The 25,921-nt window shown below is 41.4% G+C and overlaps 1 protein-coding gene across 4 annotated transcripts in view; it reads left to right on the top strand.

Annotated features, from left to right (window-relative positions):
• Window positions 1–25,921, top strand: part of SNX29 (sorting nexin 29) — a 490,357-nt gene that overhangs the window by 58,622 nt on the left and 405,814 nt on the right. For all 4 annotated transcript variants that reach the window (XM_054042042.1, XM_054042043.1, XM_054042041.1 and 1 more), the window contains 2 exons: window positions 4,037–4,118; window positions 4,685–4,767. In XM_054042042.1, coding sequence (XP_053898017.1) covers window positions 4,037–4,118; window positions 4,685–4,767 — 165 coding nt within the window. The remainder of the gene's footprint in view (window positions 1–4,036; window positions 4,119–4,684; window positions 4,768–25,921) is intronic.

The following is a 25,921-nucleotide window of genomic DNA, read 5'->3' as shown; positions in this document are numbered from 1 at the left end:
TTCCTGCAAGCAATGGACAAAGCAGGCGGCTGCCAAACAACGTTATAAGGGAACATTGCACAACTTTAAACGAGCATGTTCCCTAATTGATCAGCAACTTAACAACGAAACAATGTTAACCGGGATGACTTTAAATGAGGAGTTACCGTACTCTGACATTTAAATGAAAAGACCTTGGCAAGGCTAGCTTTTATTATGGCCCATTAAAACTACCAAATCAGATGTACATAACTAACTATGTCGTTACTTTAAAATTTCCATCGTCTATTAATGGCTGTGTTCCTATACCTGTGCTTTCATTTCCTTCTGCACTGTTCCTAGTTTTTATGTTACTGCCCCATTCATCTTTCTTGCACTCTTATTTTCATGCCTATCCTGTTGCCTTCTACAGATGGAACACTCCTTGCACCCAAGCACACTCCACTCCAAAACCCATTTCTTTCCAGAATCCTTTTACCAACTCAGCAGTAATCCCTTACAGCATCATTTTTCTGAATGATTATGATCCTGAGATGATATGGAACACAAACTCCAGGGCAGGGAGTGAGTCCGTAAAACTGAGTACATTTAAAGATTCTTTATTTTGCCATAAATGTGTCACCAGAATATATAGTTTGATTAGTTACTTGGCTAATTGTTTCAAAAAATAACATGTTTGTTTGAATGTGTTCTCTTTATAATGACTACTTAACAGTTCAGCAGCATTCCAAATATATGCAGTTCAGAAGTAAAACCTTTCTTCCCTTTTGAATCTGCTGTGTATATTCCCGTAGTTTTTGAGAACCATTAATTGATGAGGTAGATAAATGGGCAGTGTTTTTTAACAATTTTTCTGTATAATTATGGTGGTAAAAATCAAAGAATATAACTTGAAAAGAATTAAGTAATGTTGTACTGCCCTCTATTGTTGTTTCATATACTTGCAACTAATAAAATATCAGTAATTGAATAGTTGTATGCAGTGTTCAAGCTGTGTTGATCCAGGGTACTAGAAAGCCAAAGTGGGTGAGGTAATATTAGGGTGACCAGATCACCCAAGACAAATATCGGGACGCGGGGGGAGGGGGGGGTGACGCGGGGGGCGGGGCCAAAAAAAAACCCACCCTTCCTCCGCAAGCGCTGGAGGGAGGCCCGGGAGACTCAGAGGGAGCGCGGGGCCGGGGTGAGTAAGAGTCCGGCCTGGTCCCGAGCAGGCAGGACTCAGTTGGGTGGTAGGGCGAGGAGGGGGGCGGCCCGTGGGGCCAGGCGGCGGCTGTTCTCACCCCTGGACAGCGGGACTCGGGAGCAGCCGCTGCTGCAGCTCCCACTGCCGCGTGGGAGGAAGCGGCCATGGCGCTCCGCGGCTGCGGCTCTGGCGCCCCCGAACCCCCTGAGCCGGGGCCTGCTGCGGGGACCCAGTAGCGCGCACGCTGGGCCCAGCCCCTGGCCAGTCATGTCTGGGCTGCTGCCCAGCTGGTGCTATCCCGCGGCGGCCCCGGAGCGGGGGCAGCAGGCCCCAGCCCCCCTGTCCCGCTCGGGTCCCGCAGGGGAACGAACGGGGCTGGGCTGCCAATGCCTCCACCCCGGGGCCGCCGCGGGATTGCACCAGCTGGGCAGCAGCCCAGACGTGACTGGCCAGGGGCTGGGCGCAGTGTGCGCGCTGCTGGGTCCCTGCAGCAGGCCCCGGTTCGGAGGCGCCGCAGCTGCGGAGCGCCATGGCCGCTTCCTCCCCCCGCGGCAGTGGGAGCTGCAGCAGTGGCTGCTCCCGAGTCCCGCTGCCCGGGGGGACAACAATAGCCGCCGCCTGGCCCCGTGGGCTGCCCCCCTCCTCTCCCTACCACCCAACTGAGTCCTGCCTGCTCGGGGCCAGGCCGGACTGTTACTCACCCCGGCCCCGCGCTCCCTCTGAGTCGCCCGGGGAAGAGGCGGGGATTTGGGGAGGGAGCCAATCGGGGGAGGAGGGGGCGGAGTCGGGGCGGGGGGGGGGGGGTGCGAGCACTTCCGGGCTCCAGGCTCCGGGGCATTTCCTTGTTTGTCCAGTGTCCCGACCGCACGTCGGTCGGGACGCGGGACAAACAAGGAAATATCGGGACAGTCCCGATAAAATCGGGACGTCTGGTCACCCTAGGTAATATCTTGTATTGGACCAATTTTGTTGGTGAGAGAGACAAGCTTTTGAGTGTACACAGAACTATTCTTCAGCTCTGACTCAGGCCTGAAGAAGAGCTCTATCTAAGCTCAAAAGCTCGTCTCTCTCTCTCACCAAAAGAAGTTGGTCCATAAAAACTACTGCCTTGTCCCAGTAGTTGAATAGAGAAGAACCGAGCAGTCCCTTTTTTTAGATTTAATAAGAATTGTGAGCCTCAGACCCCTATCAGCAATCTTTCTGAGTTTTTACATTTGTCTATAAATTTTATATCAGGTTTCAGACCAGAACACCTACAGAGAGAAACTATTTTGTTTGCTAATATAATTTAAGTTATTTGATTTCTTTGTTTGGTTTTGCCTTTGTTTAGGTGACAACACTGGAGTTTGATCTGTGACAAACAGTTGCTAATTACTCTGCAATGGTGGAAATATTTAGTGTTTTAACTGATTGGAAAATAGGGTAGTATTATGAAAAGATGGTTATAAAAGCATACTGTTTGGATTGTTGAAGAATTGATATGATATGAACTAACATCCTAATATTTCATCTTGATTTATAGGCTTATTACAGTGATTAGTATCAAGGCTGATATAACTTTGAAATTGTTACAATATATATTTCATTAATTTGTAAGGGTGCCTTGACTTCAGTTCTTATTGTAATGCTTCAAGGATGTGTCAAGACGCATCAAGTCTCCATGTTCTGCGAGGTAGCACAACTTGGGTTGAAATTCAGTTGCTTGGAAACAAAGTGGAGAGTTCAGTAATGACTCTACCACTTTAAAAAACATTTAGACTCTACCATTTTAAAAAACAAACACAGACATGCCCCTCCTTATTCAACCCAACATCACTGTCAAAACATTGTCAACCTTCTCTCTCCATTTTTTTTTAAAATCCAGTACTGTTTTAACATATGCCTCTAGGTTTATTTTATGGTAACCTCATTATGATAAAATATATTTAGGATATATGCAGAAAATGTCAGTGAAATATGACTGAATTTTTGTTTCACTTGAACGTTTTATAAGGGACTGAATGGGCCCATGGGGCTATTAAATAGAGACAGCATTTGTATGTAGGATGATGGTATGAATATGGATTAATTTTTATTAGGGACATAAAATAGTCAGTGTTAGATGGCTTAGAAAAATTAACTTCTTAATACACAGAACAGATACAGTATGAGGTATAAACTTTTCTACACTGACCCATTAATGTCTAAACCCTGACATGGCGGAATGACCTCTGGAAATGAATGGTCTTCTATGCTTATTTAATCCTCATGTTCTGTATGAAGACTGCCAACAAAGATGTCGGTTGTAATAGTGGGTTTTTAAATTTACAAAATGTCAATTTATGCCTGGATTTAAACCACCAGTTCACTTTCCACAGCTCTCAGTTTGTGATGAGTATCAAATTTCATATTTAATTAAATTAAGCGTCAGGATTTGTAATATTTCAGGGAAGGCATTTCCTCAGAACTTTGAAACATGAAATTGTGACACTAAAATGTCAGCACACTAAATGTAATATGACTAAATCTAAAATTCTCAGAAGCACCTAATGACAGGTTTCAGAGTAGCAGCCGTGTTAGTCTGTATCCGCAAAAAGAAGAACAGGAGTACTTGTGGCACCTTAGAGACTAACAAATTTGTTAGTCTCTAAGGTGCCACAAGTACTCCTGTTCTTCTTTTTGCAGAAGCACCTAAGTCCTTTGACAGTCAATGGGGCTTATACACTTACAAGCCTATTTCCGTAGTGAAATTTTGATTTAGGTGCTTTTGAAAATTTTACCCTTACTACCTTTATTAGTTGCAAGTGTAACAGACAACTATTACATTTTGCTCATTTTGTATGTTGGATTTTTTTTCACTAATTAATTTATGTCCTGTGCATGCTACTTTAGGTAACCTGGAGAATGGAGATGGGCATGAAAGTGCTGTTCATGCAGTAGAACTGGCTCAGAGAGGATCTGAACTTCCTAATAGGTAAATCAAAGTTAGATTTTCTAATTATAAAACAGAAGTACTTAATGGTAAACAGGCACATGCAAAGTAATGTTGACCCCCAAGCCGTAATTACTCAGTACTTGAAACACACCACTAATCAGATTAATGCTATAAACATTTGGAAAGACAAATGCCTAAGTCCATACTTCCATATTTTCATAATCTTCTTAATATTTTATATGATCTCTAATGATGCTAAAGGAGCCATGTCAAATGGTATCTGGACTTCATCTGGAAGTCATTTTTGCACCATATACTAGTCATATAGTTTGTCTATTTGAATATTAATATTTTCAATATTTATAAATTAAGATTAATGCAGAAGTTTTTTTAGATTTTTTTTTATTTCAAATAAGTTTGGATTAAAATAAAAGTATTTTGCTCTTTATGGCTTCAGCATGTTAGTTTGAGTTACATGTAAACATGGTGAATAGAATGTGGTCATTTGATCGTTTCTACTTCTACAAATCTTGCTTATTAGTCTTTGAATTGAGCATTTTGTGTTCCTCTGGTTAATATTAATGATCTTCTGTCTTTTTAACTAGAGTGGATGTCAGTCCTCCTGTTCAAGTGAATGCTTTAAGCAATATGTTGCCTTCAGCCACTGTGCCAGAATCAATGACAATTAGTAAGTACTTGCTTGAACCATTTAGATTGACAGTATGTGCTTTTCAGAATTAGCTTTTCAAGCTCTACTGATAGTTTGCGCACTCGCTTTCTTTCACTCTCTGAGACGTTTCCTGTGAGGCAAAGCCTTTGCTCTGATGAACACACAGTACTTCTCTTTTGACCTGCTGGCTATCACTGGGCATGAGAGTTCTGAGGTGGTTCTGAATCTGCAGTTCCCACCTAGTGTTACTGTGTTGCCAATATTATAATTATATATTATAATAGGTATGCATCCGAAGAAGTGGGCTGTAGTCCACGAAAGCTAATGCTCTAATAAATTTGTTAGTCTCTAAGGTGCCACAAGTATTCCTGTTCTTTTTGTGTTGCCAATGTGACACCAGCCTTTTTTCTCCAAAAACTACTCAAAATACTGTCCTATTAGAGATGTCTTTAACAATTACCAGAGTAATTGTTTAATTTGATAAAATACCACAGAAGGGCTGGCGGAGAGCTGATCTTAAGCAGTATTTTTTGTTGAGATACTGTTTATTTTGCCTGACATCTAGCCAGAGTAGAAAACCCCTCCGCTTCTCCCATTGCCACTCATTCTACTCATTTGATATGGAAAATACTTCAATCCTGCCATGATCACATATATGATTCTGACTCCTCTCCATACCTCTCCCATATTCCCACCCACTGCAGTGGAGTTAGAAGGGTTAACAATTCTGAGGCGATGAGGCTAGTAGAAGTTTAGGTGAGGTGGGGAACTTACATAGTCTCTAACCTTGCATCTCTGCAACCTCTTTAGAAAGGCTTTAAAAAAGTATCCTTGTTCTCCAGGCTTTATTATTCCCCAGTTACTTAAGAAGGGCAACTGTCTGGCTGGCTCTGCAGGCGGCTTTCCAGATGGACTAGTGGACAGGGCCTGTTTCCTCAAACTCTGTCTTTATAACAGTATTTCATGATCACATTCAGGAGGACAAAAATAACAATCAAATTTCATCTGCAAAAATGTACAGTAGGTTCTGCTTAATAGCAATCCTGATATTAGCAGCTTCCAGTTAATCGCAACATATTGTGGGGAACCAATCTTGTGCTATTAACATTAATGTTAATGGAATTTGGATATCAGCAATGGCATACAGCTTATCAGTAAGGCTAAGATTTTGTCACAGGTAGTTTTAGTAAAAGTCACAGGCAGGTGGCAGGAAATAAACAGAAATTCATGGAAGCCCACAACCTGTCCGTGGGGCGGGGGGGGGAAGAGGGAGGAAAGAGGGTGGACTGCCCAAGCTCTGCTGAAGGGGGGGCAGGGACTAACTGCCCGAGCTCTGTTACTGGGAGGAGGGGGGAGAGGTGGCTTCCCAAGCCCTGTCCGAGCAACCCCCCCAACCTCTTGAAACTTATCAGAAGCAAGCTTCCCACAGACCAGGCCACACCAATTTAAAGTGGTACCAGACCCTGCCACACAGGAAAATGATATAAGACAGAAACACCCTATCACCTATGGGTGAACACTTTTCCCAGAGTAATCACTCTATATCTGACCTATCAGTCCTCATCATCAAAGGAAACCTGTGCAACACTTTCAAAATACAAATCTGGGAGCTTAAATTCATTGCTCTGCTAGACACTAAAAATCATGGACCGAACAGAGACTTAGGCTTTATGGCATATTACAGCAATCTGTAACCCACTAACCCCCTCTTTTTGTCCTATGACTGCAGAGGTGTTAATGGGCCACTTTACCTTGGATGGTCCCTTACAATATGTGCTAATTACTTATGCTAAACAGTCTGTTCCACCTTGTATTTTGCTGTGATGTTGGGTGTACTTTTCCCTGACCTGAAGAAGAGCTCTGTGTGCATTGAAAGCTTGTCTCGCTCAGCCACAGAAGTTGGTCCAATAAAATATATTACTTCATCCACCTTGTCTCTCTAAGTATTAGTTGTGTATTGTGGGTTTGTACATGTATTTTATGCCAGAGAATATCTGTTCATGTTGTTGTTAATGTTGTTAACTTCATGTTGTTAAAGTAAATTTAAATGTAATTATTTTATTACTTCGGCTGAAATATAGAAAGTCAAGCTGGAAACTCTGCCTTCCTGCATTATTTTGTGAATTGTGGATTAGGAGCTGTAATATTTATTGCAACATAGAACAATTGGTCACCGCTAGGGGGAGCAATTGGTCTTTGAAATTGATTTCTAGCCTATGGAATTATGTCCAGTTAATCTACTATAAAATGAAAAAAGTTAAAATTGACTATGGTCTGCATTTCAGTGGTTATTTAGCCTTTTCTGGCTAAGATGAAAGCTAACATTTAACATTAAAATGAATTTCCCATTACTGTTTTTTTGTTTGAGAAAAGAGAGAGATCATAGTAAACAATTTAAAAGCTTAAAAGCTGTGTATCTGTTCAATAAATATTTTTTGTTGTCAACATTTTTCTTAAGATGCGACTGATTAGTCATGAATATTTGTATAAATATTGATGTCAGTCTATTTTTTTTGTTAATGTTCAACTCAGATGTTTTCTTTTTTAGGATTTGTTATTATAGGTCTTTAAGTTTTATTGGCATCTGTACTGGGGCGGAGGGGAGAGTTCAATATTACAGAAAAGATTTTTAGTGGCTGGCTTTTGCTCTTGTTATAATCTGAAGAATGGTTTCTAAACCGGAGGATTCTAGCTTGTTGCATAGCAACACAATTCTAAACACATAGCAGACATACAAAATGAAATAGAATAGTGCAGTAATAAAAGCCATAAGGCCTCCAATGACAAGTAGCTTTCTACAGTTATATTTTTAAAGATAACAATTATAAAATGAAACATGAATTGAACTCAGTTTTGTTGCATATGCTATATACTGTCTCTATTCCTTTTCCTTTGATCTTATAGCACCAGCCTTATCTCTGTTCCCCTGACATGCAGTCTGGTCAGTGATGGTATGAGAACTGTGTTTGCTACCTTGTGTTTGTAAAGCAATGTGTATCTTAACAGCACCTGCATCATGATAAGTGTCATATAAAAAGTCACCAAACCCTATAAATAAATAAAAATTTAAAATAAACACCATGTGTGAAATCCTAGCTCCATTGAACTTAGTGGCAAAACTTCCTTTGACTTCAGTAGGGCAAGGATTTCACCCCATATATTTTCAGATCACATTTGTAAACTTTTTTTCCCTTTGCCTCGAACTCTCTGTTCTCCTTCTGCTTTCATTTTTAAAAAATGTGAACTACTGTTTAATTCTATAAAACGTTGGCGAACAATTTATGTGAAAGACACTATTTAGAATAAAGCTTATATTCTGCAAAGAGAACCATACAGATGGAACTCCACTAAAGTAGTGTAGCTCTGTGAAAGCACAAGGCTCTGCCTCTTTTCAGGATCAAGGTCCAAGGTGGTTCTGTATTTATTTTACACAAGAGTCTAATTTTAAAAAAATATATAAATTTAATGTCCGGTCAAGCTTTTTAAATGAGAAAAATACTCTTCATTGTTTTCCTGCCAGTTATTCTTTCCATCATTTGTATAGGCATCTCTATGGAAAGTGAGAATATCACAAGTCTTGAAGAGCACTTTTGTAGATACTAGTATAATAGAAATGTGTGCTAGGCAGAGGTGCTTCCACAGTTATCAAAGTGGATCTGATTCAAGCCTTTTTTGGTTAGTGTACTATGTTCAAATTTTTTCCATGCAACTCTTCTTCAGATTCAGATGTAGGTAATTCCTGATGATAAAGATCTCTGTTCCTAGTTTATTATTAATGTCTTTCTTTTTTTTTTCTTCTTCAGTTTTTTTTAATTGTACTTGTCTGTCACTTTAGAGTCAAGGTGGGTGAGGTGATATCTTTTATTGGACCATCTTATGTTGGTGAGAGGGACCAAGCTTTTTGAGCCACAGAGAGTTCTTCTTCAGATGTGGCTTGAAAGTTCCTCTTTCTCACCAACAGAAGTTCGTCCAATAAAAGATATTACCTCACCTACCCTGTCTTGCTAATATCCTGGGACAGAGATGGCTACAGCTACACTGCATACTTTATATCACAAACAGAAATATGTTTGTATCCGTAGTTCTCACTGACAGAATTAAGGTGCATATTCCTTCCCCCACCATGTCTTCTGCCTTTTCCTGCAGTGGAGAAGAATCATGCTAATACAAGACTCACCATGTTCATTTTTGGGTTCTGTGAAACTGAAACTCATTTCAAAGCTTTCCTTTTTGAAAGGAATCTCAAAGGGAGCCCTATTCTCTTGTAGCAAATGTTAACATACAGTATCCTTCTGATTGTATTGCTAGATTGTTTTTTGTAATCATTTTGGCACTTGAGTGTTCCAACATACTTTTCACTAGTTTCTAAAGTTGGCCTTAAACGCAAAGGACAAGGAAACTTGAAGTAGAGTGCATCCTTTAATGCAGGGGTGGCCAACCTGAGCCTGAGAAGGAGCCAGAATTTACCAATGTACATTGCCAAAGAGACACAGTAATATGTAATGATTATATAATATGCATGCACACAGAATCATTATATAAGTTATAATGTATATTTATTATACATGTATAATGTATAGTGTGACAGACCCAGACCAGTGGGGTACAGGAGTCTGGTAGAGGGCAAATATACTGGTCACTGGATGAGTAGTTTTCTGTTCTCTGAGTGACCAGAGCAGGGGCTGCACTAGAGTAATCAAGAACCTGCTAGAACTAGTTAAGGCAGGCAGGCTAATTAGGACACCATTAAGGGGCCAATTAAGAAGAAGCTGCTAGAATCAATTAAGGCAGGCTAATCAGGGCACCTTGGTTTTAAAAAGGAGCTCACTTCAGTTTGTGGTGCGAGTGTGAGGAGCTGGGAGCAAGAGGCGCAAGGAGCTGAGAGTGAGAGGGTGTGCTGCTGGAGGACTGAGGAGCACAAGCATTATCAGACACCAGGAGGAAGATCCTGTGGTGAGAATAAGGAAGGTGTTTGGAGGAGGCCATGGGGAAGTAGCCCAGGGAGTTGTAGCTGTCATGCAGCTGTTACAGGAGGCACTATAGATAGCTGCAGTCCACAGGGCCCTGGGCTGGAACCCGGAGTAGAGGGCGGGCCCGGGTTCCCCCCAAACCTCCCAATTGACCTGGACTGTGGGTTCTCCCAGAGGGGAAGGTCTCTGGGCTGTTCCCCAACCCACATGGTGAATCTCTGAGGCAAGAAAATTCGCCAATAAGCGCAGGACCCACCAAGATAGAGGAGGAACTTTGTCACACTAGTTAACAATAATAACAACTTAATCTTTTACTTAGTAGGACTTCTGGCAACCTTTGCTTTCAACAATTCCCTTGAAGTTTGGTTTATGTTCAGTTGTGCTCACATGCAGCAGTTCTCTTAAGTGGCTGTCTGTCAAAATGGATCGGTGCTTGGATTTCACGTTTCAGTGTCGAGAAAACAGAGCCACAAAGAGGCAAAGGTCAAGGCAAACAGAGAGATAAATTTTAGGGCTGCACCTCTGATGCTGTGGTATTTATCCTTTGGTACAGATTTCCAGAAAGTAAGGGTCCCCTCTGTCTTCTGAACAGATTTCAATCTGTCATCTTCCAAAAGTTCTATTATTTCCATCTGGGATGTTGCTTCATCAGTGACTAAAGGAGGCTTCAGATAATCGGCTTCAGCACTAAAAGTGTCAATCAGAAATCTGATTTGAGGTCTTTTCTGCTGCAAATCTTGGAATCTTTCCTCAAAACTGTCCTTAAGATCTTTAATCACACTGCATACCTAGTTGTGCTCTGTTTTAGGGGTTCTGCTGCATCTTCTTTTGATCTGGCTTGAAGTTGTGATATTGAGGGAAAGTGTCTGCTCACCCTCAAGCATTTGTCTGTGAAACAACTGCAGTTTGTTCATGAACGCAAAGATGCCTTGCGCTAAATCAGACAGGAATTTTCCTTTTAAGTCCACGTTTAGTTTATCCAAATGCAGCATGTCTGCAAGAAATGCCAAGTCTAGAACCCATCCAGGATCTGTAAACTCAGGGTGTATTTTGTGCTTCTCCTCCATAAAAATGTCTACTGGTTCCAGGAGCTTGAAAAAATGGGAAATAACTTCACTGCTCGAGAGCCATTGAACTGCACAGCGAAATGCCAAATCATCAGGGGAGTTGTCTTCATCCAGTTCTTCAGTTAGATTTTGAAATTTCTCTGATTGAATGCATTTGAGAGAATGAATTTCACAATGTGCAAGACCGGTTTCATGACGTGATCAAATTTGAGATTTTTAGATACCAATTGCTCCCGATGAATAATACAGCAAAATGTCCAAAATTCAGGAAAGGTCTTGTAAGACTTACAAAGCCCTATTAATCCATTCGCAGATCCCCACCTGGACGGAGCCTCATCCGTTGCAATGGCAGTGAGCGTCTGTAAAGGCAAGTGGCTTTTCGCAACTACCAACATCAACGCCTTCTTTAGATCTCATCCATGAGTTCTGTCCTTTAGTGACACGATATCGAGGCGTTCTTCCCTTACAACGCAGTTGTCAGACACAGTGTGGACAAATACCGATAATAAGGTTTATCCTGTGCATGTCACGACTCATCCAAAGTGATGCTCAGATACTCACACTGCTGAAGTTGCGAGTGCAGTTGCGATTCGGTGTCACTGTTCAGGTTGGAGATTTTGCGTTCTATTGTGTGGCATGAAAGCTGTAGGCCAGAAATTTTTCTTCTGTAGATTCTCGTTCTCTGGTGACAGGATTGAAATCACATCAGTGAGGTGTGTTTTTATACGCTCTCCTTCAGAGTAGGGCTTTTTCAGATGGTCTGTGTGCCAGGCCACATAATAGGAGGCTAACGTTACAGTCTGCGATCGGTTGGCAAATCTGGTGAAGGAACTGGGCTTCTACATCTGTTTTTTCGAAGTTTTCAGTTTTGAAGTGCGGAGATAAGAAACTTGTGAGAATTCTTGATCCATATGTGCATGGCTAGAAGAGAAATGTCGCTGCAAGTTTGAAGATTCGAACTGTGAGATACACATCTGGCAAAGAAGACACATGGCCTTACCATTTATGTTCAACGAAAAAGTACTTGTTCTCCCACTCCTGTTGGAAGCCTCGATTTTCATCTGTGTATTTTCTTTTCTGTTTGCAGTTGCCTTCCATTGTTAGATGGTGTAAGAAAAATTTTGATTAAACATTTCCACACCAGCTAGTCACTGTGTGCTTTATTCAAGGAGACAGTGATGCCCGTCAGGGGGTGCTGGACCCTTGGCTCTATCCCAGGCCCTGATCCCCACTCAACCTGTTTCCCCAAGTCCCCACCCGCATCTCTGCCCCGCCTCTTCCCACCCCCTCCCCCAAGTGAGCTGTATCCTTGCTCCCCCCACCCTCCCAGAGCCTCCTCAACGCCGCGAAACAGCTGATTGTGGTGGGCGGGAGGCGCTATGGGAGGGAGGGGGGCTGCACACCATGTCCTCACTCCTTTCCCCTCCCCCGAGCCTCCTGAACGCTGCGAAACAGCTGATCGCAGCGGGCAGAAGGCACGGGGGATGAAGGGGGGGCTGATAGGGCTGCTGGTGGGTGCTGAGCACCCAACATTTTTTCCCCAGAGTTGGCTCCTAGCAGGAGCCACATATTGTCTTCTGAAGAGCCGTGTGCGGCTCCAGAATCACAGGTTGGCCACCCCTGGTTTAATGTTTCTAAAATTTTCCCGTGCATCCTCAGAAAAGCCCGTTACCAACTTTTGTTCATGATCACTTGCTGAGTTACTAAAACCACCTTCTACTGTTTCAACAGACATGTTGTTTCTCAGAACCTTTCAATTCCTTCCCCGCCCCCCCAGCCCCTTTTACTAAGGCTTTTTGCTGTCCACTAGCAAAGGCTGACAGTATTGCACCAGGTGCTTTGCACTGAACTCTGGATAATGTGTACAGAATATTAGTGCACAAACCCTTCATGGCAGATGTTCATGTAGACTCCGTTGTGAACACATCCCTTGAGCTCAGTCTTCTGATATCAGATGTTACTAATCTGTTAGATTATTATTATTTTTTTGATAGAGGAAACTCCTATGCAAATTTACATTAAGAAAAGAGAATGAAAAGTCATTCCCAAGACTGACACTACATCAGAAGAATTGCTGAGACTAGCTCCTTGACCTGAGGATCTTTAGGTGTACATTGGCAGATGATTTCATTTACAGCTCATTCTCCTCAGGAGCCAATTGCAAATCGTACTTATTTGATCTCTTGACGAGACAGTGAAAGAGTTTTTAAAATTATCAACTGGTCTTGGAGATAGCTAAGAAGACATATGTCACATACCGAATACAATGCGACATCACAGTTTGCAATTTGCAGCTCACATTCTTGAGGAGATAGCTATTTAGAAGTAACACATTTCTCAACTATGAATCTTGTATGTGAAATTATTGGAATTTTTTTAAAAGCAGATATCAATACTAATCAGTTATCCAGCAATTTACACTAAATATAATTTCAACATTGAGAATTAATTGTTGACTTTCCTCATGAAAAGACAGGTATTTTTACCAAAGGTTTTATTGAAGATGGCAGATATTTAACATGAGGACATTATCTGATCCTCAGCAAGGTGTTTTAATTTGACCAATATTAGAGCACAACTCTACATTCTTGCTATTACACAATATAAACTGTTAAAATAATTTTTGTTTCTTACAATTTAAAAAAAGGTCTGAAAAGTTTTTTATTTTAAAAAATTGCTTTTCTTTTTATGTTGGAAATACTAGGAATGTCTAGTCTGTTCCTTGATATTTCTGGAAGATTTATTAGAGGTCTTATATTCTTATAACATTGTGAGCTTTATTCTTATTAGTTAATATTTAATGGTAATATCCAAAGGTCCTGATCAAAATTGGGATCTAGGAGCTGAACAAATGCAGAAGAAACATCCTGCATTACTGAACTGTAATGTAGTTGTAACTGAAAGCATGTAGGTTTTAAATCTTTAACAAAGGCTTATGTTTCTTTAAACTAAATGGATGTGAACAATGATTTGTTGAGTTTTATTGCATGTGTGTGACGGGTTGGATCACAGAACCCCCCTTGGGAGCTGCCACTGATGTGCTAAGACTACCTCTGCTCCTGCTTTCCCTGCCAGCTCGGGACCCCAGCACCCTGTCTTGCTGAGCCAGACACACCCGTTTGCTCCAGCACAGACCCAGAGTCTGAATTACTTGCCCCAAAGCTGCAGGTTTACCTGAAACTAGCTAACAGAAGTGTTCTTGTCTTTAACACCCAGATGCCCAACGCCCAATGGGGTCTAAACCCAAATAAATCTGTTTTACCCTGTATAAGGCTGATGCAGGGTAAACTCATAAATCAGTGTTTCTCAAATGGGGCTGCCGCTTGTGTAGGGAAAGCCCCTGGTGGGCCGGGCCGGTTTGTTTACCTGCCCTGTCCGCAGGTCCGGCCGATCGTGGCTCCCACTGGCCTTGTTCGCCGCTCCAGGCCAATGGGGGCTGCTGGAAGTGGCGGCCAGTATGTCCCTCGGCCCACGCCGCTTCCAGCAGCCCCCATTGGCCTGAAGCAGCGAACCGCGGCCAGTGGGAGCCGCGATCGGCTGGACCTGCGGACGGGGCAGGTAAACAAATCGGCACGGCCCACCAGGGGCTTTCCCTACACAAGCGGCGGCCCGAGTTTGAGAAACACTGTCATAAATTGTTCACCCTCTATAACACTGATAGAGAGATGTGCATGGCTGTTTACTCCCCCAGGTATTAATACATACTCTGGGTCAATCAATAAGTAAAAAGTGATTTTATTAAATACAGAAAGTAGGATTTAAGTGGTTTCAAGTAGTAACAGACAGAACAAAGTAAGTCACCAAGCAAAATAAAATAAAATGCGCAAATCTATGTCTAATCAAACTGAATACAGATAAGATCCTCACCAGTTCCAGAATGCTGCCTTTGACAGACTAATCTCCTTTTAGCCTGGCTCCAGCAATCACTCACACCCCTTGCACACTGTCCTTTGTTCCAGTTTCTTTCAAGTATCCTGGGGAATGGAGGGGTGTCCCAAGGGTTTAAATAGACTTTCTTTTGTGGGTGGAGACCCCCTCCTCCTATACAAAGTCCAGCTCCAAGATGGAGTTTAGGAGTCACCTGGGCAAGTCACATGTCCATGCATGACTCTGTTTCTTACCAGGTAGCAGCTATGAGTCACATGCTACCTTGAATGTCCTTAAGTAGACTCCTTATGTGGATTGGAGCATTCCAAGATGCATTGTCTTTTAAGTATCTCTTGATTAGGTACTTAACTTCAACATTCTTTTCTCCAGGAACTGACCAAATGCTTTACTATGGTTATTTAGAAATCAAGCCAATACACAGCCAATATTAATAACTTTGAATACAAAAATGATACATGCATACAAATAGGATTAATAGATTCGGTAGAGCATAACCTTTGAGATATGTTACATGACATATATAGCATAAAACACATTCTAAGCATATTTCCATATAGCCTTATGGGAGGTACCGTCACAGCGGCTTCCACTTATAGTGCGGCGCAGAAGATTGGAATTTCAAATAGCAGTGTCCAGTAAGGATTCCACATGCATCCTTCGTGGCCATGCACCCACTCCTGAGCATAAAGGGGCAATGCAACTCATTCATCTTCAATTTCTTCTAACTGCCCTCTGGCAGCAAGTCAGAGCACTGAGTCCTTATTTAGTTTGTGTTGTTTGTTACTGTTACAAGTTATTAGTCTTTTAACTTGGTTAGTTAGTCATTAGCTAATTAGTTTTAGGTTTTTTTTTTTAAAGAAAAGATAGTTTGTTGTTTAATGTCTCATTGAGGCTAGTTAGTTGTCTTGTCAGTTTCAGACTTTGTCAAAACGGGCTTCAACTACTGCTCTTTGTGCAGGAGACTCATTCCTCAAGCAGATGGACATGACCTTTGTCTTTTTTGTTTAGGGGAATCTCACATCCCCTCAAAGTGCCCTATCTGCAGAGCTTTTAAGAGGTTCACTCAGAGGTCCAAAGCACATAGATTGAGGCTCTTTTTAATTTTGGGGACTTGAATGAGAGAATCTTCCAGCAACGAGAAAAGTAACCCTGGACTTATTACGTCCTAAGGAGCACAAGATTACTAAGACTAGACAGTTAAAGCAGTCAGGCACTCCTGCTGACCACAAAGTACAGATCATTCCTTTTCAGCCAGGAAGAGGTCCCCTTTCCCAGTACCATGGAAGAGGAAAGCAGGCCTGTGGGTATCAAGAGAACAGCTTAAAGCAGCATTGGGGAGGTGGGCACTGGGACTGGACAGAGCAGTGTGAGATTGTCTCCCTGTAGCAGCTCTGTCTTTGAAGAGATCCCAGATGGATTCTTCAGTGTGAGTTTCCTCAGTACTGCAGTGGCACCACTAACATCCCAAAGTACAGGCAGAGGATTTGGCACCGGAAGACATACAAGTTATTTGATATCTTATACCTGTCCATGCAGAATAGAATAGACCTTCCAATTAAAGAAGGAATTCTGGAACCCAGTAAGGCAGAGGTTCTCAACCTTTTTCTTTCTGAGGTCCCACCAGCATGCTATAAAAACTCCATGGCCAACCTGCGCCACAACTGGTTTTCTGCATATAAAAGCCAGGGCCCGCATTAGGGGGTAGCAAGCAGGGCAATTGCCAGGGGCCCCACGCCAGCCCCCCCCCCCAAGCTAAGTTATAAAAACATTTCAAAGCCATGTACCCACCCAAATCTGTGCAACCTTCTTTGCCTGTCTATCCCAGACCATCTCTGACTCTTCTTCCTCTTATCATGTGAGCACTAAGACCCAGAGAATACCTGGAGAAATGACAATCCTTAGGACCCAGTGGAAGCTTGAGCAAAGCAAACTATGGGGAAGGGAGCTTGAAGCTCTTGAATCAGCAGACAGCTGACTATTCAGGCTTCAGCTCCTGGCTTTGGGGCTCAGGCTTCCACTTTCTGCCGTGGGCTCCTGTGAGCCTAATGTTGGCCCTACTTGGCAGACCCCCTGAAACCTGCTTAAGGCCCCCAGTTGAGAATTCTGCACTCAGGGATTGTGGGCTATTCCAGCATCTATTTCAACAATTTCAAAAACAGTTGAGCAAAAGTATCACATCCTTCCTAAGGGATTTGATTATTTCTATTCACGACTGTCACTGTCATCTCTTGTAACTGCAGCAAATGATCAGTCCAAGCATTTACAAATCTGCACCTCAAGAGAACAATCCCAAAAAATTAGATCTGTTTGGTCATAAAGTGTATTTTTCGGCTTCTGTTCTAGTTAGAATTGCAAACTACTTAGACGTGAAGACCAAATACAATTGTATTCAGTGGGACAAAGAAGCAGCTTTTTCTAGCAAGCCACTCCCTGTCCTAATAGAGGACTTTAAATCAATTTGTTCAGAGGGTCAGCTCGTTGCCAGAAGCAGCCTTCAAGCAGCCTTAGACTTTGTAGACTCAGGGGCTAGATTTGGTAAAGTAAAATATTAGCCTGTTTATAAATAACTTGAGCCCTGCTTTTTTATGAATTTGTTTTCTTGTAGCAGTGTATTTAACCTGTATAATCTGAGAGGTTCAAATACTATTTCAGTTAATCCTATTCTCACAAATTGTGTTCTTCCATCATACGTGTATCCTTTAATCAAACTCTGTTAAATTTTCAGGCTTTTGCTATGAATATCAAAATCATCTTTGCTGAATAAATGAGCTAGGTGGAAGGGATGCAAGTTGAGGCAGAATTTGGTTCCAAATGTGTCTTACAAAATGTAAACCGGCTTTGTATACTTTCAAAGTTCAGCCCTATGCTTTTAAAGCTTTTTAAGCATCAAGGAAGCAGTTCCCTGAAAGTTTATTCCGCTTTCCATACAAGGCTTTTTTTTTTGAACTTTTATTTCAGTGCATTTATATTGTTCCATTTCTGAAGATGGCAATAACCTCTAAATCCCTCTTCATTATCTGAATTAGTCCCTTACCAGTAATACTCATCTGCAAGGGGAAAATAGTATGAAATTACATTTCTTACTGCTGGGGGAATTCTGTGCCACTGCACGTGCACATAATTAATGGCGCTAGAACAGAGCAGCAGCTCCCAGCAGAAAATAACTTTTGCAGTTCTGCCTTATGCTCACCAGAGGGCATTGTGGTGCTAGAACACAGCAGCTCCCAGCCAGTGAGGGAAGAAAAAGAGCCTACCTTCTTTACAGTGCCTGTCAGGCCTGGTCAGGAGACAGGGGCTATGGAGAGACGGCAGTGTGGGGCTGCTGGGGGAATCAGACAGGGGCTCATAAGGGCTAGTGGGGGAGGACAGACTGGGATGGGGCTGAATGGGAGTGGAGGCACAGGGCCACAGGGGGAGGGAGGTGCAGGGCCACACGGGCAGAGGGGGAGCAGAGCTACAGGGGGAAGGGGGGTGGCTGAGTGGGGGCACAGAGACACATGGGGATGGGGGAATAGGTGCAGGGCCACCTAGGAACAGGTGAGTGTCTGAGTGGGGGTGGAGGGACACGTGGACAGGAGTTGCAAGGACAGATGGGGATGGGGCATATGTGCATGACTGAATGGGAGAGGCTAAGGGTCAGCCAGAGTCTGCATGGGAGAAGCTCCCTAACAGTTCTTCCCCGCCCCCCCTGCCCTCCTCAAAACCTGTTCCATACGTTTCCCACTCATACCCAACAACCCTACAAGTTCACACCCAGACTCCTTCCCAGCAATTACTTCCCTCTCCCTCAGCTCCTCCATTACCCCTGATTCCCCCAAGCCTTTGCAGTGCTTCTGAGGGGTACGGGAAATACAGTTCTGTATTGTAGTTTAAATGAATTATTACTCAGAGTTCTGTATTAATATGCCTAGTAAGGAATCTGTTTGTCAAAAAACATTTTCTGAAACTTTTTTGTTCTCTGTATTGTTACAGACATATTTGCTAGCAGGTATTTTGAAATATATGAAAAATAATTGAAACTGCTGTGATTATATTGTGTTATTTTGACAGATTAAATATGCAGAATTTTTCAGAATTTGAAAACATTGCATGCAGAATTTTTTGTTGCTGAATTTTAATTTTTTTGCCACAGAATTCCCCCAGGAGTAATTTCTCAAAGTGCTTCATTTGATATACTTCCTGATCAAATTCGAGTTTATTCAGCCATAGTTGGTGCAATAATGGCAGTTTGTTCAGATTGTAGTCTCTTAATATGTTAAGGACTCTCTTAAAATAACGAGGAGTCCTTGTGGCATCTTAGAGACTAACAAATTTATTTGCGCATAGGCTTTTGTGAGCTAGAATCCACTTCATCAGATGCATGGAGTGGAAAATACAGTAGCAGGTGTGTGTGTGTGTGTGTGTGTGTGTATATATATATATATATATATACACATATATACACATATATACACACGTGCGCACACACACACACCTGCTACTGTATTTTCCATTCCATGCATCTGTGTGTGTGTGTGTGTGTATATATAAAAGTGTACAACACAACAAGTGTCTGAATTAACACAATCACATCCTGAAGTAAGTAAAAGCAACATCTGTATTATCATGGGTGGGATGAATTCAGCATCACTCTGTAATGCAGGAGCAGGTATATATATACATAGTACATGAAAAGATGGGAGTTGCCTTACCACTCCCATCTTTTCATGTACTCTGTGTGTGTGTGTGTGTGTGTGTGTGTGTGTGTGTGTGTGTATATACCTGCTCCTGTATTTTCCACTCCATGCATCTGATGAAGTGGGTTCTAGCCCACGAAAGCTTATGCCCAAATAAATTTGCTAATCTCTAAGATGCCACAAAGACTCCTCGTTGTTTTTGCTGATACAGACTAACACGTTTACCACTCTGAAACCTCTCTTAAAATAGTTATAATGCAACTTGGATGATGCATTACAGAGTGATGCTGAATTCATCCCACCCATGATAATACAGATGTTGCTTTTACTTACTTCAGGATGTGATTGTGTTAATTCAGACACTTGTTGTGTTGTACACTTTTTAAACCATATTAATGCAGGGCTGGATTCTACCACCTCTTCTCCCATTGAATAGTGTTTGTTTCACAAGTAGTTTGGCAGGATCTGGTCCATAGTTAGCAATGCCAGTTAATTAGTATTAGTATCTGCTATCTACTACACACCAATTTTTCACTGCTGGAAAAAGGTAACTATTACTACAGTAGAATCTCTCTAAGCTGCCTTCAAATTGGCACTTGCCCCACGGGTTGAGTGCTGAGTGTCATAATTGCAGAGTTTTAAAAATCTAATAGTTGAATGCTGTAGTAAGGCCTCATGATACTAACACTTGATTATTTTCACAAACTGCTGTAGCTTATTTCTATTAGTGCATCATAAAGTAACCTGTTAAATCTAACCTATAGTAATTGGAATAAATGAACAAAGCACCTTTTTGTAATGTGGTGTACTTGTGCTTTTATTTTATTTTCACTTTCTTGCTAATGAGTCTGAGTTGTTAATATCCGATACCAAGAGGCAGAAACATCTAGAGAATATTTTGTCTGTCTATTGTAGGTTTGGTGCTCACTCATGCATTACACTGCTCTTCTAACAGTAGTTTTAGCAGTACAAAAGAAAGTTCTTTTTTGAGTTATGTTGTCCACACAAATTCCACTTATGGTGCCGTACAAGGCAAGATTCTTTTGGCCTGCATTACCTGTTGGAATCTATGTGATCAACACATCTCAAAGATCCACAGTTGCTGTAGGGAAAGTAACCATTATTCCTCTGTGGAACTAATGGACTGCAAAATGCTTCCACCCTGGTTGTGAATTTGATTAATAATGTGGGCACACCCACAGTCAGTGAAGCAAGTATTATCTCCATCATTTCATCTGACCATTTCTCACAGCCTACCAACACTCTTTCTTGGTTGAATTGCAGTCAACTAGCTCTCATCTAGCCCGAGTGTTGGGTAGACAATGGGAAAATTATTGAATGAACAGTCCAGGACTAATGGAAAAACATGCTGAGTCAGCATCTTTATGGTCCTGCAACCCAAACAAACTATCTTCTAGCTACTTAACATACACATTGAACAGGAGGAGTGACAATAGAACCCTGTAGTATACCCTACATCAGAGAACCCTCTGGGCAGCTTAGCAGTCAACGAGCACTACTTGTTTATTCCTCAGAGAGACAAATCCAAGTGTTACTTCATTTGTCTGCTGCTTTCCATAGGTGAGTCCTATTTGGGGTCAGAGTTATCAGAGATTGATGTATCAGTATAAACATTTAATCTTTGTCCATCACTGGAAGGATGGAGCTCTTTACATGTTATTTTGCATAGGTACCATGGAAAACTAAGACATAGGTCTGATTAAAAAAAACAATGCAAGTATGAAGAGTGCTAAGAAAAAATGTGTAGGTGAAGTGAAAACTAAACAAGTACAAAGTAGAGCGAGACAAGTTGCTTTCTCATCCTAGAATAAAATGCACAGTAGAAATCATAAACCAATTAGTTTAGCTTAATTGAAAGCGCAGACGACCTGCTGACATCATCTGCTTTCGTTACTTTTAATAACAGTTGGCAAATTTATTGTATTGATAAACCCATGAGTATTTCTCTTGCTGGTTTTCTGGGGGGATATTAAATTCAACATCTTTGCAAAAATCCTCCTATTTAAAAAAATCCCACCCTGGTTTGTTTAATCATGTATGCAAAATTAGTAATAAAAAGATCAGCTGTAAAAAGGTGTGTGGAATGTATTCCCTGAAGTTCTATATGTATTACTTAGCTTCCTCAGTTTTTCAATGAGAGAGAAGCCCAGGTCAAATTACAGCACTACTAACTGGCATTGCATCATTTCTTAAACCAATGGTAAACGGCATTTACTTCCATGAAGAATTCCATTGTGACTTCTTGTAGGAGTATATGCTCAGCAGTGTGATTAAGGGCTGCATGGTTTAGCCCTTAGTGATTTAGTATTGACCTGTATTAGTGGTATTTGCAAACCTGTAAAAGAAATGACTTTTAAACTTTGGTTTGAGATTTAAAATAGGCTTAAATGTACTACACTCTCTACCTCGATATAACGCTGTCCTTGGGAGCCAAAAAATCTTACCGCGTTATAGGTGAAACTGCGTTATATTGAACTTGCTTTGATCCACCGGAGTGCACAGCCCCACCCCCCCCAGAGCACTGCTTTACCGCGTTATATCCAAATTTGTGTTATATTGGATTGCATTATATCGAGGTAGAGGTAAAGCATCTGCATCTTAAAGCATCTGCCCTCTAGCTCAGTGCTTCCTAAACTGTGAGGCATGGCTTCCTCAGAGAGCCATGAAGGATTCATGAGGGAGCCCCAAGTGTTTGGGGAACAAATTAATTGATGTGCCATCTTTGTTTCTTCTATGAAAGAGAAACCGGGGCAGCTGTAGCTGTGCTTCCGTTGCACCCACAGCAATCAGGCCTGGACATGCACTACTGTGCATGCATCTCATGTGGTTGGGAACGGGGCCAGCACCTGGGTCCTATTCTGCCTGCCAGAAGCCATGGGAGCTCCCTGATGGGAAGCCTCAAGACTGCAGGGAGGGGTAAAGATTCCTGCCAGAATCCATGCAGTTCCTTGTGGTCCCAGAGAATGGTAGGAAGTCTTAAGTCGCCAAGGAGGGGTAAAGAATGTGCGGGGCAGAGTGGTCCTCTTGCTGGGAGGGAGTCCCACCACTACTCGGGTCCCATTCTGCCTGCTGTGCCTTTTTACCAGAACCCACAACAGCTTCTCTTGGCACCAAGAATAGTCAGGAAACCTCAAGCCAGGAGAGAGGGTAAGGGTTTGGGGGTGGGGGAAAGCCAGGCTGTTCTTGTCCAGCCTGGCAGGGGTTTGTAGCGTGAGGAATGAGGGAAAGGGGAGCCTGTGCCACAGGAGTGACCCATTGGTGCTCTCCTGCCTGCTTCGGCAATTGCCTACAATGGCAATTCCCTCCTGGGGATCCACTAGGTTTGACTGCCACTGCACTGACCAAAAGTCTGACCCTTCATGCCTTGGTTTCTGTCAGATGGGCTTTGACCATATTCAATTTCAGTTTCACTGTGAAGTCAGGTGGTTGTCACATGGGAAAGTGACTTCAAATTGGATGATGAAATCAAAATTTTCCTCCTTGGGAAAACAGACCTGGCAGATTACATGTTTAATGTGAAATACTTGACTATGTTAGCTTACTTGTTGGTTGTATTCAGCAAATTGAATGGACTGAACCTAACATTTCAAGGAAGGAATACATACAGATATGAAAGAGAAAATCGGGAGATTGAAGAAGCAGCTTTGTCTTTGGAGTTAACTCTCTTTTCAGCGTGTTATCAGACTTTAAACAAGAGAGTGAAAGTGATCAAAATATTATTAAAGTCCAAATATTAACTTGTTTGTATGTTATTTCCATTCTGATGAATATTTTCCTGTAGTTGAACATGAATCTCCAGATACCAATTAGATTCAGAATGCGTTCTCAGTAAGAGTTTACTCCATTCCAACCTTAAATATTTTGGCTCAAGAAAATCTCTTAGAATTGTCAAATGATCATGTGCTGAAGACCAAGTGTTCAAATCTGATGAACCAGGAATTCTGGGTTTCTGTTAAAGGAGAATACAAAGAATTCAGTGATGAAGCCATGGAAGTAGTGCTTTCAGACCTGGAAAATGATTTACCTCTGGTGCTATGAGAGAGTCAACCAACCTATGCAATTTAAAGCAGGTCCATTCTTCTCACTAAAATTTTAGTGTCTGAACATCAGAATAATCCATGTTTTCAAAATATAACTTAAAAAGCCTAGATCATATTATGTAATTAAACTGTGTATGTGATTGTATAAAGTTGCAAAAATGTCCAAACTCTGATGTCCCTCTTGAATCTAGTGTCCTGAATTGGTTAAAAAGAAAGGTATTTGTTTGTGGGGAACCACCAAGTTTTAAAATATCTGTAAGGAAGCTGCAATACTAAAAAATTTGGGAATCTGCTCTAGCTCTATTTCAAGTGGGCTTGACAGTGAACACAAACCTCAAGGTTGGTTAAAATGGAGTCAAAGAATACGGTAACCTTAATTTCATGTGTAGTTACAATTTTGTAATTTGGTTACGTTTTGCAGCTGAGCTTGGTTTGCTTAGCATTGAGAAGGGAAGGACAGAGAAGGAGGTGCAGTTTCCTTGATTGTACATGGCTTAATACATAGACCTTCTTCTGTGTTGGACTAAAATGCTGACTTCCTTTATGTCTGTTGGGAGAGTCAGGAAAAAGGGGGCAAATATGCAGTGGTGACATTCTGGCCACTTTGACTGGGTGCCTGGTGACTGGGTATATCTATACCTGTGTATTGGTCATCATGGTGGCCATAAAGGCAGTGTTCTGATTTCTTTCCCCCACTCTTATTCTAGTCCTTGGTTGAATACTATGGAAGACACAGGGCACACCAAGTCACTAATTTCCTGTAACATATGCTGTGTTTAGGTTTCCTTTTTCTGTATACTCATGCCTCACAGCTTTTAGACCTACTCTTTTTTTTTTTTTTTTTTATTTAAATATGTAACCCTTGTGAGGGGGTCTGTGGCCTCCAACCCTGGTAAGTTTGTTCAGCAAATTGGTTACCCTTCTGCAACAGCCTGAGAAAAGCCAACCATTAAGAGCTAAAGGGTGCTTAGATTTAGGAAGGTTCAAGCTTTCAGGACAAAAGATGGCCTGTTTGTACAATGACATTTAAGTGACTATGTGTGGCCTATAGGATAACCCAGAGTGGTGTACTGTGTGTTGGTACTGTGGGTTCATTTGTTGATTGAGAGGGATGAATTAAGACAAGCACTCTCCTAAAGTTAAACTTAGGACCTGCCTTCCAACATTATTTAATACATTGAAGTTATGAATTATTAAACCAATTTCCCTTAAATTGTTTTGTCCTTAGACAGCTAATATCTATTTAGTTTTCTGAAATGAATCTGATGAATAAGACTTCTGTTTTTTTCCACAAAATTGTAATAATTTTTAGAGGAAAACATTTTTCAAAAGATCCCCAAATTTTTGCTGTATTCTATATTAGCAATGAAATAGTGAATCTGGAAGTTAACGATTACCAAGAGACCTATTGATTGATGAGTGCAATACACAGTCATTTCTTTATATTGTATTTTTCTGGGTGTCTTGCACAAGTTACTCATGCTCCCATAATTGCTGTTTTTTCTTTTTCTTCTAATTGGGCGTGACTGCTTGTTTGCAAGCCTAACCATGTTTAAAATCCATTTAGGAAAACTTTTAGCCACGTAAAACTTATATAATTGTATATTTAAAAAGAAATTCCCTAGATGCATAATTGTGATTGGCTGCACTTTTGGAATGCTATTTTTAACGCTAAACGAAGATCAGTGTCCAAATTATTATTTCTTCATAGCGCACACAGAATAAAAGTGTGCTTCAACTTTGCTGGCTGCACCCAGCTCTTCCCCCCCCCCCCCCTTATTCTCAGAAACTAGAATGCAATATTCTAAATTAGGATTCATTTATAATTTTTATGCTCCGCATATAAGTCTCTATAACTTCTAATAAAGGTGAAGGGGTCTCTTCACATAGATTGACTGAAGATTAAATCTGCACTGCACCATTTTGATTGACATCCCAGTTTGAAACTGCATGGCTGTTCAGTAAACGGAATTAACAGAAAGGGAAAAGGTGTGACATAATGAATCATGTTTGTAATTTGTGAAAACGAATTAAACTGCATTTCGCACCCATTCTTCCCTTTACTTTAAATAGGGAGATATTTTCGTTTTTAAAAAGGGCAGCTTTTGAAAAAGTATTGTATTTAATAAGTGTTATTTTTTAATTTAAAATGCAGGGATAGACTAAAATAAGTGAAATATGTAAGATAATTTATTTAGCTTCATTTGGCAAACTTTAGTACTTGGTATAAAAAAATAAAATCCAAATGACCAACTTAGCTGTGTGAGAGAAACTAAAACCAAGTAAGAGGGACGTACGTTTGTGGAAAAGTAAAGGTATTGGAATCCTTAGAGAAAAGGGTTTTATATGGACACCACATTTCAGTAGATTTGATCTCCCCCTCAATAAGAGTTGCTAGTCCCTTAGACTAATGTGTACCTTACTGACAATGATTCTTAGGATGATGGCTGTCTTTATGACTCTTAATATCCGGATATTATTTTTCTTGCTATTGCAAGTGGCACAAACAA

This window comes from Malaclemys terrapin, chromosome 10 (assembly GCF_027887155.1).
Source record: "Malaclemys terrapin pileata isolate rMalTer1 chromosome 10, rMalTer1.hap1, whole genome shotgun sequence".
Classification (NCBI taxonomy): Eukaryota; Metazoa; Chordata; order Testudines; family Emydidae; genus Malaclemys; species Malaclemys terrapin.
This window is presented reverse-complemented; position numbering and strand designations above follow the sequence as displayed.